We start from the raw sequence: 23,223 nt of genomic DNA on the forward strand, positions 1-23,223 counted from the left end.
TTTTTTACGACAATTGACTAGTGCGTTGTATATTTAATATGATAATTCACGTAAAATATAATATATTCTACATAAGAATTAATTAAATAACCACTATATAATATTATAATAATAATAATAATAATAATAATATAAAAAGGGGGAAGGTGGGGAGTATCAATCATGGTTGAGTGGCTGCTCAAGTGTTGGAACTAAAGATGAGAAATCGACGGCCCACAAATCATAGGACCCCACGTTGAGGTTTATCCAAACTTTAATTAAAGATTTATTTAGGGTGAGCTGGAACTTGGATTGATAAGCATCTTTCTCTTCTATTCTTATCCATTCCCACCACAAAACCCTACTCACTGCGACTACAACGCTATACACCACATATATGTATATTTGTATTTATACACGTGTAATTCAATATATAGTTGACACTAATATTTTCATCTACCATCGAATCGATCTATTTTAAAATGACGTTTCAATCGATCATATATATTATATATATTATATAAAATAATAATATAAATATAAGAAATAATATATTTTAATTCTAATAATATCTTAAATGGATATACATATAGTAAATATATATATATATATATATATTTTCAAGGCAGAATCTTGTGTGAGACGGTCTCACGAGTCGTATTTTGTGAGACATATATTTTATTTGGGTCATCCATGAAAAATTATTACTTTTTATGCTAAGAGTATTACTTTTTATTGTGAATATCGGTGGGGTTAATCCGTCTCACATGATAAATATTCGTGAGACCATATCACAAGAGACCTATTCTATTTTTCAATGTTTTAAAAATAAAATAAACTCTAATGATACTAAAATATTATTTTGGACGAGATTCAGACAAATCCATGACCGGTGTTTAATCGAATTGATCGGTCCAATTTTGAAAACACTGATTGTAACAACTATATGGAATACAATCTATTGTAAAATAATAATAATAATAATAATAATAATAATAATAATATGAAATAGAAGCGAACGAAATTAAAAGAGTATTTGCAACCGTTGTAAAAAATATTCATGAATTTTTTCTTCATGAATTTGTGCAAAATTAAATCTATCATCACTTTTGTAGTGGTACTAATATCTGTGGGTGAAAATTTTGAAATAACTCTTATTTAAGATCGATAACATTCTTTATAGATTTACAGAAATATGCCAATATTAAGTGACATTTTTGTATAAAAAATAGACAAAAACTTGTGTGAGACGATCTCACGGGTCGTAATTTGTGAGACGAATCTCTTATTTGGGTCATCTATGAACAAATATTACTTTTTATGCTAAGATTATTACTTTTCATTCTGAATATCGATAAGGTTGATTCGTCTCACAGATAAGGATTCGTGAGATCGTCTCACAAGAAACCTACTCTAAAAAGTAATACTTTTTAAAGGGTGAATCAAATAGGAGGTCAATCTCAAGAAATCGACTAATGAGACTTTCTCACAAAAACGAGTCAACCATGTCCATATTTCCCTTGAAACCATTCCACATTTCATATAGAACTTTTTTTTAAAGCTCTATGGCTTCAAATTCAAAAACCCATTTTTCAATATTGATCCATCAATGTGTTTAGAGTGGACACTATTGTTGGAATTTTTGGAATGTTTTAGGCTTAAAGAATATAAATGAAGTAAAAAAAAAGGCCGAAGAAAACTCGAACGAACCTTGTTGAGACCAACATGTGCCTTAAGAGCTGATTGATAAATTCTCGAGCAACATGGGAGACGTTGAGACGGCTGAAGGGACGCTGGTGTCTTTGATTTTTCTATGACGCAAGCCAAGATCTTAGGCGCCTCAACAGGCGAGGCCCAAGCGCCTATGTTGGCAAAGGCTAAACGCTTAGGCGCCTCTGTTTTCAGGGAAATGCCCCAATTTTGCGCAAGCTAGGCACCTAGCACCTAGGTGCCTGAAGCAATGTTTGAAAACATATGCGAGTTTCCCATGGTTTATTGGACTCCAAATGGTGTCTCTTGATATTAATCACCAGATTTATTTATCAAGAGACACACATTGAATCCTTTGCATTCATCTTGCTATCTTTGTTTTTTTCTGACTTGAAAGTTCTTACCATATTTGTTCGCCAATATCAAGAGACTCGTTGTGCTGCAATCTTTTGATCAAAATCGTTGTATCTTATAAACTATTGCTTTTAAACCATAAGTACTTTGATCGAGATAATTTCGCCTTATGGAGGAAGAATTTAATTCTTGTCTGGATTGCTTTTATTGTTCCAGAATTCAGGATGCTATGAAGAAGGGATCTTTTTAAGAGAAAAAATTCTTATATTTTTCATAGACAAATATTAGTTACTCAAAGTCTCGTGTTATCGGCAGCAGTGGCATAGGTTGTGGAAATGAAAGCCGCCTACATTAGGGTAAATGAGAAAATAACTGAGTTCAAATTTGGCCGTGTGATTTAATGAGTTCAATTTGGATCTTTTGGCGAAGTCTTTTGTATTGAAATGATGCATCCTTCTATGAAAAGATGCGTCTTTTTGATTCAAGACTTTTCATTTTCTATAAATAGGTCCTCTATTTACATTCATTGCACAAAATTCCCTTCTTCTCATCTCTATCTAATTTAGTTTTATATGTGAATTTTTAAGTATTAGCGCTTAAAGTTCAAAAATTCAAGATATAAAATCTTGAATTTGAATTTTCTAAGCTTATACACTTAAATTCGAACTTTGAAATTAAATTCGAGAGTTGTCTTCTAGTTTTGAGTTTTTTAAGTATTTGCGCTTAAATCCAAGTTTTGCAAAATTTTAACTTTTAGAATTGAATTTTTAAGTTTAACTTGCATACCATCTTGATAACGTTCTAAACATTTCAAGTTCGTGTGGCTTTAAAATTTGTAGTGCTACTATTTTAAAGCCGCAGTCGTTGTATCTTGGAAAATGAAATGCCAACAACCGTGAACACCGGGGCATGACAATATCGTTTTAAGGAAAAAGATTCAAACTCTTGCTTTGACTATTTTCTCCTAGCTATTTGGTTCACCAATTTCTATCCCGAGATTTCCCAAGACAAAACAAAAGAATACCATACCATCAAAATTCACTACATATCCTTGTAAGCTAGCTCCATAATATTGGCTCTGTTCTTTCCAGACTTTAACAATATTATTTTTGGACGAAGGATTTAATTTAAATCATTTGAGACTCGGATTTTAAACGATGCTGAAGTCTATAACAACAGTTTATGCAGATTCTAATTTTTAATTTCAAATAATTCGATCGAAACACAATCTAAATAACTTGCAAACCAATCCAATCTGCATGTATATGGGTGAAAAGATGATCAAGAATTTGTTCATGAAATTGAAACACAGCGTCGAACTAGGTCGTGTTTAAATCAAGTGACATGAATTTTGGAAATAAATTTGGAGGTACTTGTATCAAATTAAAACACACATTCATTACCACTTGATTACGCCGGTAAATATCCAAAACTATCAACATCACCATACCAAGATAACAAGGAAGACAAAATATGAACGAAAATCCAAGTCCTAAACAGTAAAGTCTCACAAAGAAGAGTCATACCGCCATCTTTCCTCTTGTATGGATTGAAAAATTCTTGCAGCAGATTCAGAAGCAGACTCGGAATGGTGAGGAACGACCTTAATGACTTGTGCTGGAGGGTGTTCCGGCTTAGGATGCTGGGAGCTAGAGGTAGGGGCGGCATCGATGGTTGGAGTTGGAGACAGCGGAAAAAGCGGAAGCATGTGTTTTGATTTCATGCCGCCGCTGCCTTGCAGTCGCTCGATTGGGAAGGTGGACGAGCTGCATTGTACTTCAATATCCTCGGATGCATCCATGTTAGCATCATGTTGGATGGTTGAATTTGTTTCTCGGGTGGTTTGTTGATGGGGCATAGAAGGGACGTTGGTTTGCTCGACAGACAAGCCTGAAAATGCTGTACTCATGATTGGCATGCTGTAGGGAGGGAAGTAGGCTTGAGGAACGGGGGAAGGGAATGTTGGATGTTGAAGCGGGATTCCAAATGTGGGAGTGGAAAAACAACCAGTTCCTGGATTTGATCCCGAAGGGGCATTATATCCTCCATAAACAGAGTAAACATAACCATTTCCAGGGTATGGCTTGTAAACAAGTCCTTCGGAAGGAGACATCAATGGGATCAACCACTGGTGCCCATGTGGTTGAGTTTGATTCAAAGCCCCCAATCCAGGGGGAGTATATTGACTACTAATGGATGTTGCTTGAGAGTTTCCGCTAGTTTGAGCAGCGGATATAGAGGGTATCCCCACGGAATGTTGGACCAGGAGTTTGTTCTTGTGGCTTGGCTTCACTGATTCACCTTTGGAAACATTTGGAAGTGCCACGCTGGGGTTATCTAATTGGAGATTCTTCGAAGGTACGGGTTCTATAGGTTTTTCTGAAGAAGAAACGTCCTGGAGAAGATGACGTGATAAAGCCATACCTTTCTGAACCTGATAAAAAATTAAGCAGAGTAGCATTATACTGAGAAACAGCAAATAAAGCATGAAATTTGAGTTGAGTCTAAGAAAACCCCAAGACAGTTAAATGGCACACCCACCTTTATCAATCTATGCAACTCGAATACTTGACACGCAAAAGCTCGTTGTTGGCTGCAAATGATAAAAGATTACTCAAAAACTGAAAGGGATAGTCAATGAAGCTTAGCAGAAAATCAAAGATGGAATTAATGTGGTCATAGTCAAAATGCAACGAAAAAAAGAAAAAAACTTCGAAGAATACATCAAATCACTACAAGAAAAATCTATTATTGGGGTCCAGATGTGACAGATCACTAAATCAAAACCACCACTTCTATCGGCAATGTGCCGAGGAATCCATCGTCACTTGAAGGCCTGGTCGCCCCAGCTCAAAAGGTAAAAATTAAAATTTTATGTGAAATTGCTAAGAATACAAATAGTTCCCTCCCACCACCTTCGCCACTGTTCTTCAATCCTCCATTGACAGGAAGGTCTGCATATGAATTTCAAATGTAATTTTGTTGTTTAGAGAAGTAAGACCATATCCTTCAAATTCATTAATTACATGATTATATAGTATTTCATGTTAATTAGGATGAATTTCAGTTTCACCAATAACGGTGTCATTTGAAATTCATTTTATTTTGTATAACTAATGTATATATAAGTAAGACGAATTTAAGATTTTATCTTCGTTGTTCACAATAAAACTACAATCGAAATCCATGAATTTCAAATCTATTTCCCCAAATGCTAACATAAGGTTGAGTTTGGATTGAAAAATTTGGATTTGAGTAAGTAATAATGACTAAAAAAATTGGATTTGAAACACATTATCAAGTGGATTTGAATTTGAAATCTCTAGCTTCAAATCCATCCAAATGGAACCTAAGTGTTTTTTCAAAAAGGAAAAAATAAAAGCAGCAGACAGATCATGAGTCTTCAAAATATATCACACCCAATATCATAATGACTACAAGCAATTGAAATGCCAGAGAACCATGGTTCCAACTGATTGATCAAAAGTTTCAATAAATGCTCACATGACCATGGTCGAACACCAACATCTCAATAATAATCAACTCTATGACCATACCGTTCGGTTTTCAAATAAATGAAGCGAAACTTTCGGACAAATCAAAAGAATGGCAACAAATTTTCAGAAGATATGGCAAGCATAAAACTTACTTTGTAATAGTTCTTCTTGCTTTCCAAAAGTGTCTCTGACCTATTATTCCCACAACATCGTCAGGTGTTATATCCAGTCCAAATATGGCATCAACAACCAATGTTTCAGACACACTTTCACTTCTGTCCAAGTTTCCCATTTGCAGTAATCGACAAGGCCCATCTTCTCTAGATTCTCCATCATTAGCAACATCATGTAAAATATTCTGATCTTCAGACCAAATAGCAATTGATGAAATAGAACACTTGCTTTTAGTCAAGGCTGATGTACACTTCCTTGAAATAGCACTATGGATTCCACTAGCAGGTTGAGCTTCGGCAGGCTCTGGCAAGTTGTTACGATTACAATGACTATTTCCTGGTTCATGGCTCGAAGGATAAGTTTGCTTCAACGCTTCCTCGGTCTTCTCAACTATTGATGAATTTGAGACAGCTTTAACAAATTGATTCTGACCAACAACAGACTCTTGTGGTAAGTGCCCAAATACACCATTCTTGGCTGCTTTCGAAAATTCCAACGAGTGATTGAAATAAGAGGGATTGATCGGAGTTGCTTTTTCTCTGTCATTTACTTGACTTGGCCTGAAATTTGTGAAAATGGGAACGGCAAAGTCATCTTCATCCAATTTTTTCCTCGGTTGTATTCGTGTTAAAGGAGAGCTCAAATCAGAATACTGGCTATATTGCTTCTCAAACATTAGTCTCGGAGGCTGATGGCGAGAGGAAAAAACACCCCTTTCATTTCCACCACCCTGGAAGCACAAGTTTTTTCAGAAATCAGATAAGCACTTTGCTGCCACAAACGAGATAAATTTCTAACCTCCTCCTTTCTCTCTCAAACTGAGTCGAATATAAATAGAAAAGAAATAAAATTATATCACATTTTCAAGCTCAAAGCAACAGCACAGTTTGAACTTCGAATTATATTTTAACTTTGTTACATCAACCTTTGTTGCACCCCGAAAAACCGATGCCAAAAGAACGAAATGTATGCAGGCCGTTTTACAGTGGTCCAATAACAAAATCAAGAGTATCAGCCATCACCACAAATATTATAAACTCAACCTAGGCTTAAATCTAACAATAATTAAATATCAAAGTACTATAAATGATTACGAATGTCATAGAAAAAAAGAAAAGGAAACCTAATATAATGTTGCTGACAAAGTATATTCAAGTAATAAAAACATAAAAGTTTGAGGTAAAGGCTAAACATACAGAAAAACATAAAGTTTCATAAGAAAGAACACGAAAAAAACTGAAATTTCACAGATTACCTGGCTCGAATAAGGCACTGCAACATTCCGATTATGGGGCAGAATTGTGTGACTGAATTTCTGAGAAGGGATGCTGAACTGCTCATAGAGCGCCATCTTGTTCCTTGGAGGTGCTCTAGGCCCTCCTTTCTCTGTATCATTCACATGAAGCCTTGGAAACATAGGCCCCATTATTTTTCCTTCATCTTTACCTCTCTTCATCTTCACTACTTATTTTCCAATATCAACCTACTTTTTTCTATAATTTCATCTTCAAAATTTAAGCTCAAGAAGATTGACAAGTTCATACTTGTTGATAATCTTCAACCATTCCTCACAAGTCATCATAAAATATGAAGTCCCACATATCAAGATCAGATCTTTTTCATTCACTTGAACAAACTTTACTTTGAATCAAAGCACCCACTAAATAAAGAAGTAAATTAGAAAAACTGGTGATCATAAACAGAATTTATAACCAGAACTGAATTCCAAAACGGACCCATTTAAGAAAACATCAAATACTGCTTTTCTTGATAACTAAAACGAAAAACAAAGTAGGACCAACCTGCAATAAAGCAAAAATTCTCCACCAAAGTTGATTCCTATTCCTTTCATAGGAAAATATCAAGGATATTTCTAAACAAGCACGCACAAGGCACAATAGTTTTAAATATCAAGAAACCTGGGACAGAGTTTTACCCATTCAAGAACCGAAATATGTGTAACCCAAAAATAAAAGATGACACGCAGGTGAATCAAAACGATTCGAAATTGGGAAAAATGAGGTTAGGAAGATTAGAACAGGAAAAAGTATGTGAATAGGGAAAACGCTAAAACACTACGGACTGTGGACCCAACGTTATGATAGAACAGAACCTGCAACTTCATGAACAGATAAATATCCATGATATTTATAACATATACTATTTAGGACATCAAGAAGATAAAAATCCTTGCTGGTTTAAAAGACTTGAGAAAGATTTAGGTCTATAAGCCTTATTTAACGAATTAGTTAAGAATTTATACTGCATTACAGACATGTTTGATTTAATTAACATTTGATGGTTTACTGTTTCTTGCAACCAGATTCCACAAGAGTTGGGATTTTTGGTTCTTGTCCGCTATCTTTATAACTTTGCATTTGATTTGAGACATTTTTATAAGGAAAAATTGCAAAGAAAAAATGTTTGTTGTGTCACATTATTTTTGTTTATGTATATTTAATTTATGTAATATAAATTTTATTTTTGTCACATGAATCATATATGAGAATATCAGTGTGGTGGATATAATAGTTTCTTTTGATAAAAAAACCCAAAACAAAAAAAAATCCAATTTACTTTATAAAAATCAAAATTTGATAAATTAAAATATTAAAACAAAAAATAAGTCAATTTATATAATTAATAAAATTGCAAACCCAAAACAAAAAAAATCCAAAATACTTTATAAAAATCAAAATTTGATAAGTTAAAATACTAAAATAAAAAAATAGATCAATTTATATAACTAATAAAATTGTAATGGCCACCACAATTATTAGGCACCTTATGATATAAAATAATACAATTTGCACTAAATAAAACAAGGAATTGCTTTATTTATTAATAAAATATTAGTCATTATCACTCATCTCGGTCATATTCTGTGCAATGAAATTTGCTCAATTTTCCTAAAATGGTATCACTGCAAATAGGAGGATTCCATTTCCAGTAGCCCAGACTAGGGTGAATTTAAAAAATAAGATTAAGACATAAAAGATTTAAAAATAAAAGACTATTATTTTTTTTAAAAAAAAAGGAGGAGTTGACTCTTGATTATTATATCAAGCCTTAATTAAACTGTTAACTTAATAAATTAATTGTTAGTTCTATTTTTTTCTCTTTTTTCTCCGTCGACGCACATCTTCATCTTCTTCAATTAAAAAAGGGAAATTTGGGTTACCAGCTGTAAAAACCTCATCTACCACATCTACTGCTTCCGCATTACATTAAATGGAAGTTGACCACTGACCGACGATTTCGGTTTGGAATAAATCTAGCAAGCGGACTAGATCAAGTTAAGTAAATATTGGATGATGAGTCCAAGTATCGATCCCACAGAGACTAATATTTAATTATCAGAATTTATATCACTTAACTTAAGCTAGACAAAATAAATAAAAAGATGATACATAGATTATTAATCTAAATTATTAAATAAAATAATTGCAATTAAAAACAAGAGATTCAAATATCAATGAGAGATTCAAATTCAAATAAATAACTAAGACACACAACGGTACAAAACTCTACTATGTTGACACGTGTTAAAATCCAATTAATTATTTAATTCTTGACAATCACGGTGAAATCTCCAAATTTATTTATTAAACGATTTCTCGAGTTAATAAACATATTTAAATCTAACAGTCCAATTATTTCTAATTGAATTTAATTAAATCTAAATGCATTAAATCTTCGTGGAATTTCAGTTTTCACCTAAAACCGCACACTGAAACCGAATACTATTTCTAGTCAGTTTAACCATGTGTTGATGACGTCTTTGTTGCTATATTTAATCAATCATCTTCCGATTCGTGATTAATCAACATACATGTAAATAGTTGATCAGGCTATTAACAAGAAATATTAAACTAACATCAATCAATAATTAAAATCAAGAAAAATAATATATTGAAAATAAAACAAATATCAAATAAAGTATTGTTTGACCCTATTGTGGTCTTAGCCTAAAGAAAATTATTCCATGAATTCAAAACAAAAGTGCAAACTCAGATTTAATTTCATAGAAGAAAACAAAAAAAAGAAGTAAATAAGAGGAATTCTCTGTGATTTAGCGGTGTGTGAGGAATTCATCCAGCTTTTGTCTTCTGTCTTCATCCCTTCTTTTCCTTCTTCCGCGCTGGTGCTACTTCACAGTAGCTTTCTGTTCTACGCTTCTTTCCTTTGTTCTGCACTTCCGCCTCTCTCTTCCGCGCTCTGTCTTTTTTTTCTCTTCTCTGTTACGGCCCTCCTCCTTTGTTCTGCTCTCTTCCTTCCCTCTGTACGCTTCTCGCTTCTCTCCTCTCTTCTCTGTTCTGTCCCTTCCGTGCTGGTTTTTTCTTTTGTTTTGCGCCTCCCTTTCAGGTCTCTGCCTCTTCTCCTTTTATCCTTACTCAATGGGCCTCCTTCTTTCTTTCCTTCTAAGCCCATGTCAAGTAAAGAAAGTATAGAGAAGATATTTATCAAGATTTATATAGATTTTTCTAAATTTTCAATATCATCAAGGAATAAAAATATTTTATTTCCTTTCTTTTGATATTTCGTTTCCTTTAAAATCTTATAAAATCATCTTATCTCCCAATTTAGTCATTTTTTCCTCTTCTATTCAAATCTACAATCATTATAAAATTAATTAAGATAAGCACAAAATTAGGGATAATAGGTTTAGATAAGTACAAATATTATAAAATAAAATCCCTAAAATCACTATAAGATTTGGGCTTATCAATCCCCCACACTTAGCTTTTGTTCGTCCTTGAACAAATAAAAGAATAAAAATATAACCGAGGAATATTCAATTATTCACCACAAAATTGATACAATCAACACTTTTCAACCTTCCAAATTCCGTCACACTCAATCAAAAGATCACAATTCGAAAATCATAAAATTCACTTTCGTTGCAACTTTAGAAAACTCAAGCATTCACTAGAAAAGATCAAGATAATGAGATGTGTATAGTGTGGAAGTCAAAACTCATATTCCTCAAAGGTGTTTTAGTTCAAGGAGTGCTCATATTTTCTGATTTTTTTTTATATAAAGAAACTCTCCATAAGCTTGTCTTTCATACATTTCTCCACTAAATGTTGGAGGAATATGACCCGATCAATAGGTCTTTTCAAGCTTATAACGTTAGGCCACGGCTCACGGCTACAATAAAGATAGGGAATTCAAAATGAGAGAAAATAAACAATTTAATCATATAGCGCACTCCTTCATCTCTTATCTTCCTCCTTATTGAGTTTCATCATCCTCCATCTAATTTTTTTCATATTCCTTGTACTTTCGTTTATATTCCATCTTTTTTTTTCTTCCTCCAGCTTTTTTCAATATTCAACAACATTCCCTTTTAGTTTTTTCAATCACCACATCACACAACGTTCCTTCCTCATTTTTTCTTTAATAATTATATATATCTTTTCATCAACTCATCCAATTTTTTTTATCAATCAACACATGAGAGTTATTGAAAATTTTAAAGCGCTAAAGAGTTTATTTCTCTCAAAATTAAGGTAGATGAATAATGTATATGATAAAATTGGGTAGTTGATGTGGAATTTTGAAGGAATACGAATGGGGGCTAACTGTATGTCTTCGACACACTCCATTCAATTTTTTATAGGCTCAAAATGGGATACTAGGGATACAAATGATGCATTGGGTAGGCTTGAAAGACTCAAACGGTCCAAAGATCGCCTAAATCATCCCTAAGTCATTCTCCTCCGTATTTTCGCCTCGAAGTATAATCAGACAAGTTCTAGATTGTTTCTTTTCTTCTTCTTTTTTTCAATTTTTTTTTCATGAGCTTACCTTTTACCAATTCACGATTAATTCATATAAGTATGACCTAAAGTGCATAGATTATGTCTCAAAATATGATACAAAACCAGTATTTGCTCAAATCATTCGGATACAACTACAGCTCATCTCAATCAATTCTAGGTATGATTCAATTTTTTTTGAGTGATCAAAAATCTAGAAAGTCAATTAGTGTGTCATGTAATCACAAGTGCAGTTTCTCAAAGAATAACCAGAGAAAAAATTTTCATGTTCGAGGATTAAATATTTAAGCACATGCTAAGTGTTGTGACGTGAAACCAAATACAAATTCCCCCCACACTTTATATTTACACTGTCCTCAGTGTCATCCCATTCAAAAAGAATATAAAAGTTGGATGCAGAATAGTAAGAGAACACTTCCCTGACAGTATTGCTTTAAATTCCATGGAGTGCTACATGGGGATGGTAAAATTCATTAGTGCTGGAAATCTTTTATTTCAACAGTTTAGTTTTTCCAGAATCTAAATCATCTTGCTTCATTCCAATATTCCCTACACACACCAAAATCACAGAGGATTAAACTAACAAAATGAAAAAAAAATAAAAATAAAAGATGAAACGACAGGAAATAAAATAAATCACTGGGTTGCCTCCCAGCAAGCGCTGAATTCATTGTCTATAGCTTGACTACAGAGAAGCATCCATCAAATAGCGGCTTCCGCCCATAGTAAATATCATACAATATTACGTATGAGTCTTGATTATATGTGTCCTCAAGCTTGGCATGATATTGACATTGCACGCTCGTCGCTCCAACAACACTCGGTAAAAACTTATTATTAGGGGAAGAACAATCTAATCCATGATAAAGCTCGTAGAGGATGTAATATTCTTGAGTTTGCGTTGATGGAAATAAATAATCTGCTGGTGGAATATATGATAAGACCATATATGAGTTCAAATCCTTCGATTTGTGTTCTTCTTCTTCCTCCAACTTCACTTCTTCCTCATCTTCGCATAGGAATTCCTCGTACTTCACTTCTGCCTCATCTTCGCATAGGAATTCCTCGAAGAATTCTTCTTCCTTCAGCTCAAGTACTTGTGGAAGATCATATTCAGATGAAGTTTTTCTACATGATTTGAATCACTCTCCAAACCTTGGTTGTTTGAGTTGTCATCATTCACCCATGCCTGATTGGTCATTAATTGATCAGCAAAAGTCGCTTCATTCTCTTGGCGGATTTCAGAAACTGGTTGCATTAGAAGCTCAATCTGTTCATCGATGAAACACAAAGAGTTGACCATCTTCTCCCACTGGGCCATGATTTCATCTATATGTGCACTACGCTCTTCTTGTTGCTCAAATGGCTGGTTTACAAAATTGGGGCAAAATTGTGGAGGATATTGGTGACTCCAACCCTGCAGTGAAGGATCACAATGCCAGTAGTAGTCGAAATCTGACATATCATTTAACAAGTGCATCGCACTGTTGTATTCCCTATTAAAGAAGTGACTACCAGTTGCCAAAGCTCCGTAATTTACCCAACTTCTTGTTGCCTCATCCAAACCAAAATAAAAAATTTGAATAAGAGTATAGTTTGACAAATCATGAAACCGAAAGTTGTTTGCCAGATCATTGAATCTTCCCCAAGCAGCATAGAATGGTTCCGAGTATTGTTGGGCAAAATTCGTGAACACTCCCCGATGATCCATCTTGAAGTATCTCGCAATAAAACAAATAAATTAGAAAAAAAACAGATGATTTTTTTATCTTTTTTTTTTTTGGAAAAAAATGTCTAGTCTCAATAAAGCAATTTATTCCAATATTAAATAAATTAGTCTCCGGCAACGGCGCCAAAAACTTGACCGACAATTTCGGTTGGGAATAAATCTAGCAAGCGGACTAGGTCAAGTTATAGTAAATGGATGATGAGTCCAAATATCAATCCCACAGAGACTAATATTTAATTACCAAAATTTATATCACTTAACTCAAGCTAGACAAAATAAATAAAAAGATGATACATAGATTATTAATCTAAATTATTAAATAAAATAATTGCAATTAAAAACGAGAGATTCAAATATCAATGAGAGATTCAAATTCAAATAAATAACTAAGACACACAACGGTACCAAACTCTACTATTTTGACACGTGTTAAAATCCAATTAATTATTTAATTCTTGACAATCACGGTGAAATCCCTAAATTTATTTATTAAACGATTCCTCGAGTTAATAAACCTATTTAAATCTAATAGTCCAATTATTTCTAATTGAATTTAATTAAATCTAAATGCATTAAATCTTCATGGAATTTCATTTTTCACCTAAAACCGCACACTGAAACCGAATACTATTTCTAGTCAGTTTAACCATGTGTTGATGACGTCTTTGTTGCTATATTTAATCAATCATCTTCCGATTCGTGATTAATCAACATACATGTCAATAGTTGATCAGGCTATTAACAAGAAATATTAAATTAACATCAATCAATAATTAAAATCAAGAAAAATAATATATTGAAAATAAAACAAATATTAAATAAAGTATTGTTTGGCCCTATTGTGGTCTTAGTCTAAAGAAAATTATTCCATGAATTCAAAACAAAAGAGCAAACTCAGATTTAATTTCATAGAAGAAAACAAAAGAAAGAAGTAAATAAGAGGAATTCTTTGTGATTTAGCGGTGTGTGAGGAATTCATCCAGCTTTTGTCTTCGGTCTTCCTCCCTTCTTTTCCTTCTTCCGCGCTGGTGCTACTTCACAGTAGCTTTCTATTCTACGCTTCTTTCCTTTGTTCTGCACTTCCGCCTCTCTCTTCCGCGCTCTGTTTTTTTCTCTTCTCTAATACGGCCCTCCTCCTCTGTTCTGCTCTCTTCCTTCCCTCGGTATGCTTCTCTCTTCTCTCCTCTGTTCTCTGTTCTGTCCCTTCCGCGCTGGTTTTTTATTTTGTTTTGCGCCTCCTTTTCACGTCTTTGCCTCTTCTCCTTTTATCCTTACTCAATGGGCCTCCTTCTTTCTTTCCTTCTAAGCCCATGTCAAGTAAAGAAAGTATAGATAAGATATTTATCAAGATTTACATAGATTTTTCTAAATTTTCAATATTATTAAGGAATAAAAATATTTTATTTCATTTCTTTTGATATTTCGTTTCCTTTGAAATCTTATAAAATCATCTTATCTCCCAATTTAGGCATTTTTTCCTCTTCTATTCAAATCTACAATCATTATAAAATTAATTAAGATAAGCACAAAATTAGGGATAATAGGTCTAGATAAGCACAAATATTATAAAATAAAATCCCTAAAATTTCTATAAGATTTGGGCTTATCAACCACCTGTTGTTCTCATTCCTCAGATCTCGATCTAAATCAACTCCTATTTCCCGATTCTTCTGTATTTGAAGACCAATTCGTCTGCATTTGACCGATTCTTCTGTATTTGAAGACCAATTCGTCTGTATTTTAAGAAAAAACACAGTAAGTTTCTTCCTTGAACCTCATTCATTGTTTGTTTTCTTCATTTAGCCATCGACCAAAATTAACTCGTCGATGAAGAATATTTCTCGCCCAAAATTAAGTCTGTCTATCGAGAAGAATTCTTCTTTTTCAACTTGGTCGACCAAGAAGACTTCTTGTTGGTCGACCACTTGTTCGACCAAGTTTGGTCGACCAAGAAGGAATTCTTCTTTGTCGACCAAGTTTTGTCGACAGAAGAATTTCTTGGTCGACCAAGATGAATTCCTTCTTGGTTGACCGCGAAGAATTTCTTGGTCGACCAAGATGAATTCCTTCTTGGTCGAATCTTGGTCGACCGAAATTAAGTCGGTCGACCATAAGAATACTTCTCGGTCGACCGACTTAATTTCGGTCGACCAACAACTTGGTTTGGCCACGCTTTTTTTTTCTAATTTAATAAATTTTGCCCAATCTAATTATCATATGTTTGGTGAATTTTGTAGATATGCCAACAATTATTGTTGTTTATTTAGATGGGAAATGGAAAAGTGAGGAGCTGGTATATAAATGAAATTCAGGGCCCAATGCAAAGTTTGTTGCTATTCTAGTGGACGATGATATTTGTTATTTTGAAAATTTAAAAGGTGAACTATATAGAGCGGGAAAAGTAGAAGATACTGCCAACTTGAGGTTGAGTTATCTTTTAGATTTGCCGTGCAACATTCAACCGATTTATATAGAGAATGACCATGATTTGAAAGCATATTTGTATCTTGGTTGTCCGATAAATAGGCCAGTGCTTCAAGTTGAAATAGAATGTGTTGCTTCTTTTGATGTTTTCGATAATGTGCACGAATATGGTATTGATGAAAACAATTACAATTATAACGAACAGAGACATTTTGATGATTATTTTCAGTTGAATATTGTTTCTTTGGATCGTAATAATAGAGGTGACTTTTTTGACGAAGCACATAATGTGGATGCCATGCATGTTGATCATAGTAACACGGACGAGTTATATGATGAAGCACGTAATGACGCAAATGAGGTCGAGGCAAATGTGGTTGCAATTAATGACGCAATTTGGTTGCGGATGTGGATATTGATAATGACACATTTTCATTCGCGGATGGTTCAAACTTGTTTATTGGTCAAGAGTTTCCAAACCGAGAAGCGGTGAAAAAAGAGCTAATTAGAATAAGTTTGGAAACTTGCTTTGAATTTGAGACGGTTAAAAGTAGCCAAAAAGTGTACGCAGTAAAATGTTTAGTGTCTGATTGTAAGTAGAGAATCTGGACCTCAAAGATTAAGAGTGATTCACATGCATTCTCTGTTCGGACATATTGCAACACACACACATGTGGTTTGACCGGGAGACGAAAGAGAATCCGTGGATCGAGTTCTGATGTTGTTCGTGATATGTTGGTGGATACTTTCCAAGGTCATCCAGTGCCAATTGTACCAAAAGCGGTGATGTCGATGATGCACAATAGTATGAATGCTGATATATCATACTACAAGGCTTGAAAAGGGAAAGAACTAGCAGATAATATGTTGAAAGGTGATCCTACGAAGAGTTTTACTCTATTGACTTGTTATTTGCACATGATTGAGCAGATGAATCGAGGAAGCATTACAGACATATTTGTCGACGAGAAAAATCGATTCAAGTATATGTTTCTTGCCTTTGGTGCATGTGTCAGAGGATATTGAAGTATGCGGAAAGTTGTATCAATTGATGGTACGTGGTTGAAGGGCAAGTATAATGGTGTTTTACTGGTGGCATCGGCACAAGATGAAAATTATCACCAATATCATTTGGCATGGGGAATCGTAGATGTCGAGTGTACTTCTTCGTGGAGTTGGTTTTTAACGAAGTTGTTAAAAGTAGTACCAGACGAGGATGAATTGGTGATAATTTCAGACATGCATCAAGGAATCATTAATGCGGTTTCTACTGTATATAGGAATGCACATCATGGTCATTGTACGTGGCATTTATCCCAAAACATGAAAACTAGATGCAAAAAAAAGGGTGCAACCAAAATGTTTTTTTATAAGCGTAACGAGTTTGATATTGCATACAATGAATTTAGGAATAGATATCCTGAGGCAGCGCAATATTTGGACGAGAGAGACTCACTTGATAGATTGACTCGAGCATATTGTCCAAAGACCCGTTACAATATTATGATGACAAACGGGGTTGAGTCGATCAATGCTAGACTACTTGAAGAAAGGAAGCTGCCAATCATTGCACTCTTAGATTCTTTGCAGAAATTGGCCTCATCTTGGTTTGCCCGATATCGCCACGCATCAATTGCAAGTAACACTAATCTGACCCCTACGATCGAGGGGATTCTTCGTAGCATGTTCACAGATGCCCAGGGAATGCAAGTTTTTGAATTAAGACGTTTGGAGTTTGATGTTAGGAGTCGTGGACATTCGGCCATAATGGACCTGGAATCAAAAAGATGCACATGTCGAGTTTTTGATATTGATAGAATCCCATGTGCTCATGCCATCGCAGCCAGTTGGTTAGCCAAGATTGATTTATATGAAATGTGTTCAGAGTACTATTCTACAATGTCATGGTGCATGGCTTACTCAGAGACTGTGTATCCCGTTCCGGAAGAAAATGAATGGCCAAGCAACATTAATTTTCCATTGGTGTTGCCTCCTTTGTTAGAGAAGGGAGTTGGCAGAAGAAAACAAAACAGAATTCCTTCAATCGGTGAATTCAGCAAGAGATAGCTTGAGGGTCGACCAAAGTTTTATTTTTGGTCAACCATGAGCCTAATGGTCGACCATTAGCTTGATGGTCGACCATTAGTTTTTTTTGGTCGACCATCAAGCTCATGGTCTGGGATTAGCCTGATGGTCGACCATTAGCTTGATGGTCGACCATTAATTTTTTTTTTTAAAATTGATATTAATAATTGTCGAAAATATGTAACATAATTGTGAAATTAGGATAGTTGTGAGATTATGATTCCGTGATTCATATGTAAATTAAAACATATAACGTAATGCAATTACGATTCATATTTTTTTTTGTGAGATCGTTGTGAGATCGTGACATATTTTTTTTAAAATGTAACATAGTTGTGAAATCGTGACACACGTCTATTATTACACATAACATAATCGTGAAATTGCGATTCATATTTTTTAAAATATAACAAAATCATTCGATTGTGATTCCACGATTCATAGGTAACTTAAAACATATAACATAATCATATTTTTTAAAATGTAACAAAATACTGAGATTGTGATTCTGTGATTAATATGTAATTTAAAACATATAACATAATCCTGAAATCACGATTCATATTTTTTTTAATGTAACATAGTTGTGAGATCGTGACACATGCCAATTATTACATATAACATAATCGTGAAATTGCGATTTATATTTTTTAAAATATAACAAAATAGTTCGATTGTGATTCCACAATTCATAGGTAACTTAAAACATATAACATAATCATATTTTTTAAAATGTAACAACAAAATACTGAGATTGTGATTCTGTGATTCATATGTAATTTAAAACATATAACATAATCCTGAAATTACGATTCGTATTTTTTTAATATAACATGTTTGTGAGATCGTGAATAATGTTATATGATGAATCGCGAATTTACGGGTCTAAACCCTAAACCCTTAAAACCCTAAACCCTAAAACCTAAAGCACATTGGTCGACCAAAAAAGCTAACGGTCAACGAAAAAGCTAGAGTGGTCGACCAAAAAGCTAATGGTCGACCAAAAAGGAGAATGGTTGACCAAAAAAGAGAGTGGTCGACCAAAAAACTAGCAGTGAATTACATAAGAAACAATGTTCCAATAATTACTTAAAATTGTCCGATACATCACAACAATGACCAACCATTAAGGAACATATTACAAGCTAAAAAATATCTAAACTCAGATACTAATATATCATCTAAAGTTAGTACTAATTGCGCACTCTTCCTAGACAAAGGATATCCAGCAACAGCTAACACAAATGCTCCGGAATATTCACTGTGAAAAAAGAAAAGAAAATGAGAAGTAAATATTTACTGTAAAATTAAAAAAAAAAAAGAATAATGAAGTTATTATATTTTAAATAGAAAGTTGACAACGTACTGTATAATCTTGGCAAGGAATTCATCATGTAGTTTTATATCCCATGGCCTCTCAGGGTGTGGGTTGTTCCCAACAATGGATAGCAGACGAGCAGCGTTTATAAGTATGGACTCTATTTCCTCATTCAGATATTTGAATTTGAGATCGTGCCTTCGCTGCAAGTCATATATAATGCACTTATTCACCACTATAACGAGTTTTAACAAAAACCAGCGCCCATCTCTGTCGACAGGGATGAGAATTCTTCGTGCCTTTTCCCACGAGAGACACGGCCATTCTGGATCACTACCTTTCACTTTGCTCACAATCCCTACCAGATTTATGTTGAAATTGTTATCTTTATCTTCGACCAAAACTGAGATCTCAGTGTAGAAATGTCTGTCCATCAACGACACCTCTGGCGACATCACTTCAGGATGTCGGATCTGCATCTCAAGCAATCCACGGAGAGCTTCGCCAATGTGCTGAATTCAATATAACAAAAGGTTTTCAATGTTTTAAAATAAGTTCTCTGAAAATTTAAACGCTTTGTAAATGCTTAAAGAGAGAGTGACACGTGAGTTTGCGATCGCCATGGGCCCGTAGAACGACTTCTCATATTCGGCATAAAAACCTCGAATCCTACTTGACGAAGGTCGAGCATCGATGCCCTAACTCGCGCCAGCGAGTTGTTTACCTTCAGTGTCACGGTCTCAGCAAGTGGTCTCACACCGTCATCTATAATTGCCCCAAAATGACGGTTCCTTGCGTAAAATGATCAATTGTAACAACTTTAATGCAAATATGAATAATAAACAAGGTATAGTATAATAACCTCTCGACGTGGTCGTCTCGCCTCCTGACATACGCGCATCTGGAGTCACTTGAATATCTAAAAACAAAAAGTATATTGTTTAATATACTATACATAAATATAAATATAAAAAAAGTGCATTACCTCACCTTCTGCGGACTCCTCTGTAATGACTGAAAGGTTAGGCTCAAATATCTGTTGGGTTTGGCTACTACTGCCAATTTCCCTACCCAGATTATCATCCACACCTAACAGCGTACATTAAACAAATTAAAATAATAACAACTTAAATGCAAATAAGAATAGACAAGGTATATTGTAATACCCTCTCGACGTGGTCGCCTCGCCACCTGACTTACGCGCATCCGGAGACTTGAATATCTAAAAATAAAAAAAAATAATTGTTTAATATACTATACATAAATATCAAATCAAAAAAGTGCATTAACTCACCTTCTGAAGACTCCTTTGTAATGACTGGAAGGTTAAGCTCAAATATCTGTTGGCTTTGGTTACTACTGGAAATTTCTCTAGCCAGATTATCATCCACACCTAACAGAGTACATTAAACAAATTAAAATAATAATTAGAATTCTACTAAATCATTCTATTACACAAACATAAATATAATTAATAAAATTAACTCACCAAAATCTGTCTCGGATGATTTTCTCTTCCGCCCTCTGCTATAGGCTATGCTATAATCGCTGTTCTGATGCACTGGCATGTTAGACCTCATCTCATCAAACCAGCTCTAATCTGTTCAGTCAAACTCAATCTCAACTCATCGAGACCAAGATTAAAACTCGATTTCAAGTCATCTAAAGCTTGATTTATATTCAAGATACACGCCCTGGTCTCAATAAATCATGCTGACATTTTAACATGCATAGACGTAACGGAATCCTCCAATGCAGTCAACCGCCTCTCGAAACGATGCTCCAAGGGTGATGGGCGGCGGGAAGGATTGAGTCCAAAGTGGACTCTAGGACCCGTACGTATAGGAAAACTGGTTCTAGAGCTGGATCTATTGAGATCACCAGAACGGGTGCCGGAAACGTCCGGAGATGCATGTGCAAAAGGCGTGTGCTGGACAGAGGGAGTTGAATGTGCAGAATGCATGTGCTGGACTGCCTGACCCTGCCTCCAGAGGGTGCTCGCTACATATGACTGTCTGACCCTGCCTCCAGAGCTCGAGTACCCGAGTGGTGACCGCATCGGGCGCAGAATCAACAAAAACCCCGATCGTATAATACGCTGAAACATGCTCCTCAGGAGTAGGAGTCAAACATCCAAGACAATCCTACATTTAATTAATAACGTATCAGATTAATTAAAAATTAAGTCCACATTTATTATATCAAATCAATTCATATTACTTACATCTATAGCACAATCACCAAAGGCTGCAGTGACATCAACAACAGTTGAGGAACGGTTTGACGGCCACGTGTTAATCACCCACTAAAACATCCTGGGCAACATCAAACCGTCCACATCTCTTCTTCTTGCAAACTTTTGTGCCACGCTCGGATAATATTCATAAGCGAGGATCTGTAACATAAATTTAGAACAATGTTATTAGTAGAAATAAAGATAACAAATCAAGTTTTAACATTCAAAAAATAATATACCTGCAGAGGCAGCACAAAACCACCGACAAGGAAGCTGTCTTCAACTTCTTTCCGACCCTGTGCCTCGGTGAGGTAATTATATCGCCCTAAAAGGTCCTTCTTCAAACATCGGACCGCATCACGAAAGGCTACTCTACCCCACGTATATCTGTTAAACCTATCCAAATCATTTATAAGCCTCAGGTATTTAGGGTCGATCTTATTCGTTCTTTTCCTAGTCCCTTCACCGAACACAAAACAACAGAAGTAAAGACTAGCCATCTTTAACTTCTCCACGTCTACACCAGTCTCATTTTGCACTAGAACACTCATCCTTTCCTCCAAATCACTCAAAACAATCTCAAACTTACCGGCAAAGTGTCTGGAGCCAAAGACACCTCCCTCTGGTGCATCTACAGGCTCTGTAGTGCAATCGAGGCCGGTTATTAAACAATACTTTAACAAAGAAAATCTAACCGGCCTCTTGCGCACCAACATCCAAAACACATCACTACCCATGTCAACTATCTGATTACTTATCAAATACCAAATAATTTTACTAGAAATATTAAAATCTCTATGATACCTAACCAAATTACCAAAAGGAGACTGCTCCAAAAAAAGGGCTCTCTCGTCGTTGTTGAGGTAGTGAAAAATCTTCTCCGCAACCTCTTTATATCTTGATTCGAGTGTCAACTTGCAGCGAAAAATTGCATCCCTGCCTAGTTTTCTCGGCAAATATACCTGTCACAAATACAAATATATTAGAATAACAAACTGATGTTAAACTGAACCAACGCAAGCGTTGGTCGACCAACATGGGCTTGGTCGACCAACGCTTGGTCGACCAAGAAGCGTTGGTCGACCAAGAGTTGGTCGACCAACCCACGCTTGGTCGACCAAGCGTACCTTTCTTCCTCAACAACTCAACACACGCACCCTTTCTTCCTCAACACGACGGTTCAACCCTTTCTTCCTCAACACACGCACGAAGAATCAAATAACAGAATAAAAGTGAACATACCATATTTTGGTCAGTCATTTCCTGGATGCGTTGCAAAAAAAAAATGTTGAAGAAGGGTTTCGTCGATTCAGTTGCGCAGATTTAGTCGACGGGAAAACGAGGGCAAGTGAGTCGACTGCGTAGGGTTTACAGTGAAGTGAAGAAGTTTAGAAGAGTGAAGAAGGATTAATCAATTTTAAAATTAAAATATAGGGACATTTACATAAATTGACATCTGAATCCTTTTTTTTTAAATAAGTCACAAAGGACTCCCTTTTCCGTAAATTTTCCCCTCATACTACCGATCACCCAGGGTTAATCATTGTATCTCATCTGCTCGTAAGTTCCAATCTCAACAGCTGGGATCGATGTAATAACATGGTTATATCGTGGATTTTGAATTCTGTAAGTCGAGAAATAACAGATTGCTTGATGTATATGACCACTGCTCGAGAGATTTGGGACAAGAACGTAACTGTTTGTTCTCATTGTGGATACACAAACAACACAGTGGATAAATGCTACAAGTTGCGTTGTTTTCCACCTGGACATTCTAAATGTAATCATAAGCAGAATCAAGGTCAAGGAAGATCGCAAATCAGGTATCAGGATCAAATAGTGTGATGGGTAAACGAGTAGGCAATTTATATGTCTTCATCAATTCAAACGTTCATGCTACTGTCTGTAATGTTTTTCTCAACAAAACTACGCTT

At 35.0% G+C, this 23,223-nt stretch overlaps 2 protein-coding genes across 2 annotated transcripts; one reads left to right on the forward strand and one right to left on the reverse strand.

Annotated features, from left to right (window-relative positions):
- Positions 1-3,321: 3,321 nt before the first annotated feature.
- Positions 3,322-7,859, reverse strand: LOC142524786 (protein HEADING DATE 3B-like). Its single transcript, XM_075628882.1, has 5 exons — positions 7,517-7,859; positions 6,970-7,374; positions 5,693-6,444; positions 4,585-4,636; positions 3,322-4,477 (listed from the first exon to the last, which is right to left on the reverse strand). The coding sequence occupies exons 2-5, from the start codon at positions 7,168-7,170 to the stop codon at positions 3,551-3,553; spliced, it is 1,932 nt and encodes a 643-aa protein (XP_075484997.1). The 5' UTR covers positions 7,171-7,374; positions 7,517-7,859; the 3' UTR covers positions 3,322-3,550.
- An 8,820-nt stretch (positions 7,860-16,679) lies between these two features.
- LOC142523924 (uncharacterized) lies at positions 16,680-17,717 on the forward strand. Its single transcript, XM_075627658.1, has one exon. It carries the CDS (start codon positions 16,680-16,682, stop codon positions 17,715-17,717), a length of 1,038 nt encoding a protein of 345 aa, XP_075483773.1.
- Positions 17,718-23,223: the final 5,506 nt, after the last annotated feature.

This window comes from Primulina tabacum, chromosome 14 (assembly GCF_025594145.1).
Source record: "Primulina tabacum isolate GXHZ01 chromosome 14, ASM2559414v2, whole genome shotgun sequence".
Taxonomy (NCBI): Eukaryota; Viridiplantae; Streptophyta; class Magnoliopsida; order Lamiales; family Gesneriaceae; genus Primulina; species Primulina tabacum.

Coding starts and splice junctions, on each gene's coding strand:
- LOC142523924 (XM_075627658.1), top strand. CDS start 16,680: ATGCGGAAAGTTGTATCAATTGATGGTACGTGGTTGAAGGGCAAGTAT.
- LOC142524786 (XM_075628882.1), bottom strand. CDS start 7,170: ATGAAGAGAGGTAAAGATGAAGGAAAAATAATGGGGCCTATGTTTCCA. Junction 6,445..6,969: donor CAGTGCCTTATTCGAGCCAG/GTAATCTGTGAA, acceptor TTGTGCTTCCAG/GGTGGTGGAAATGAAAGGGG. Junction 4,637..5,692: donor GCAAGAAGAACTATTACAAA/GTAAGTTTTATG, acceptor TATCATTTGCAG/CCAACAACGAGCTTTTGCGT.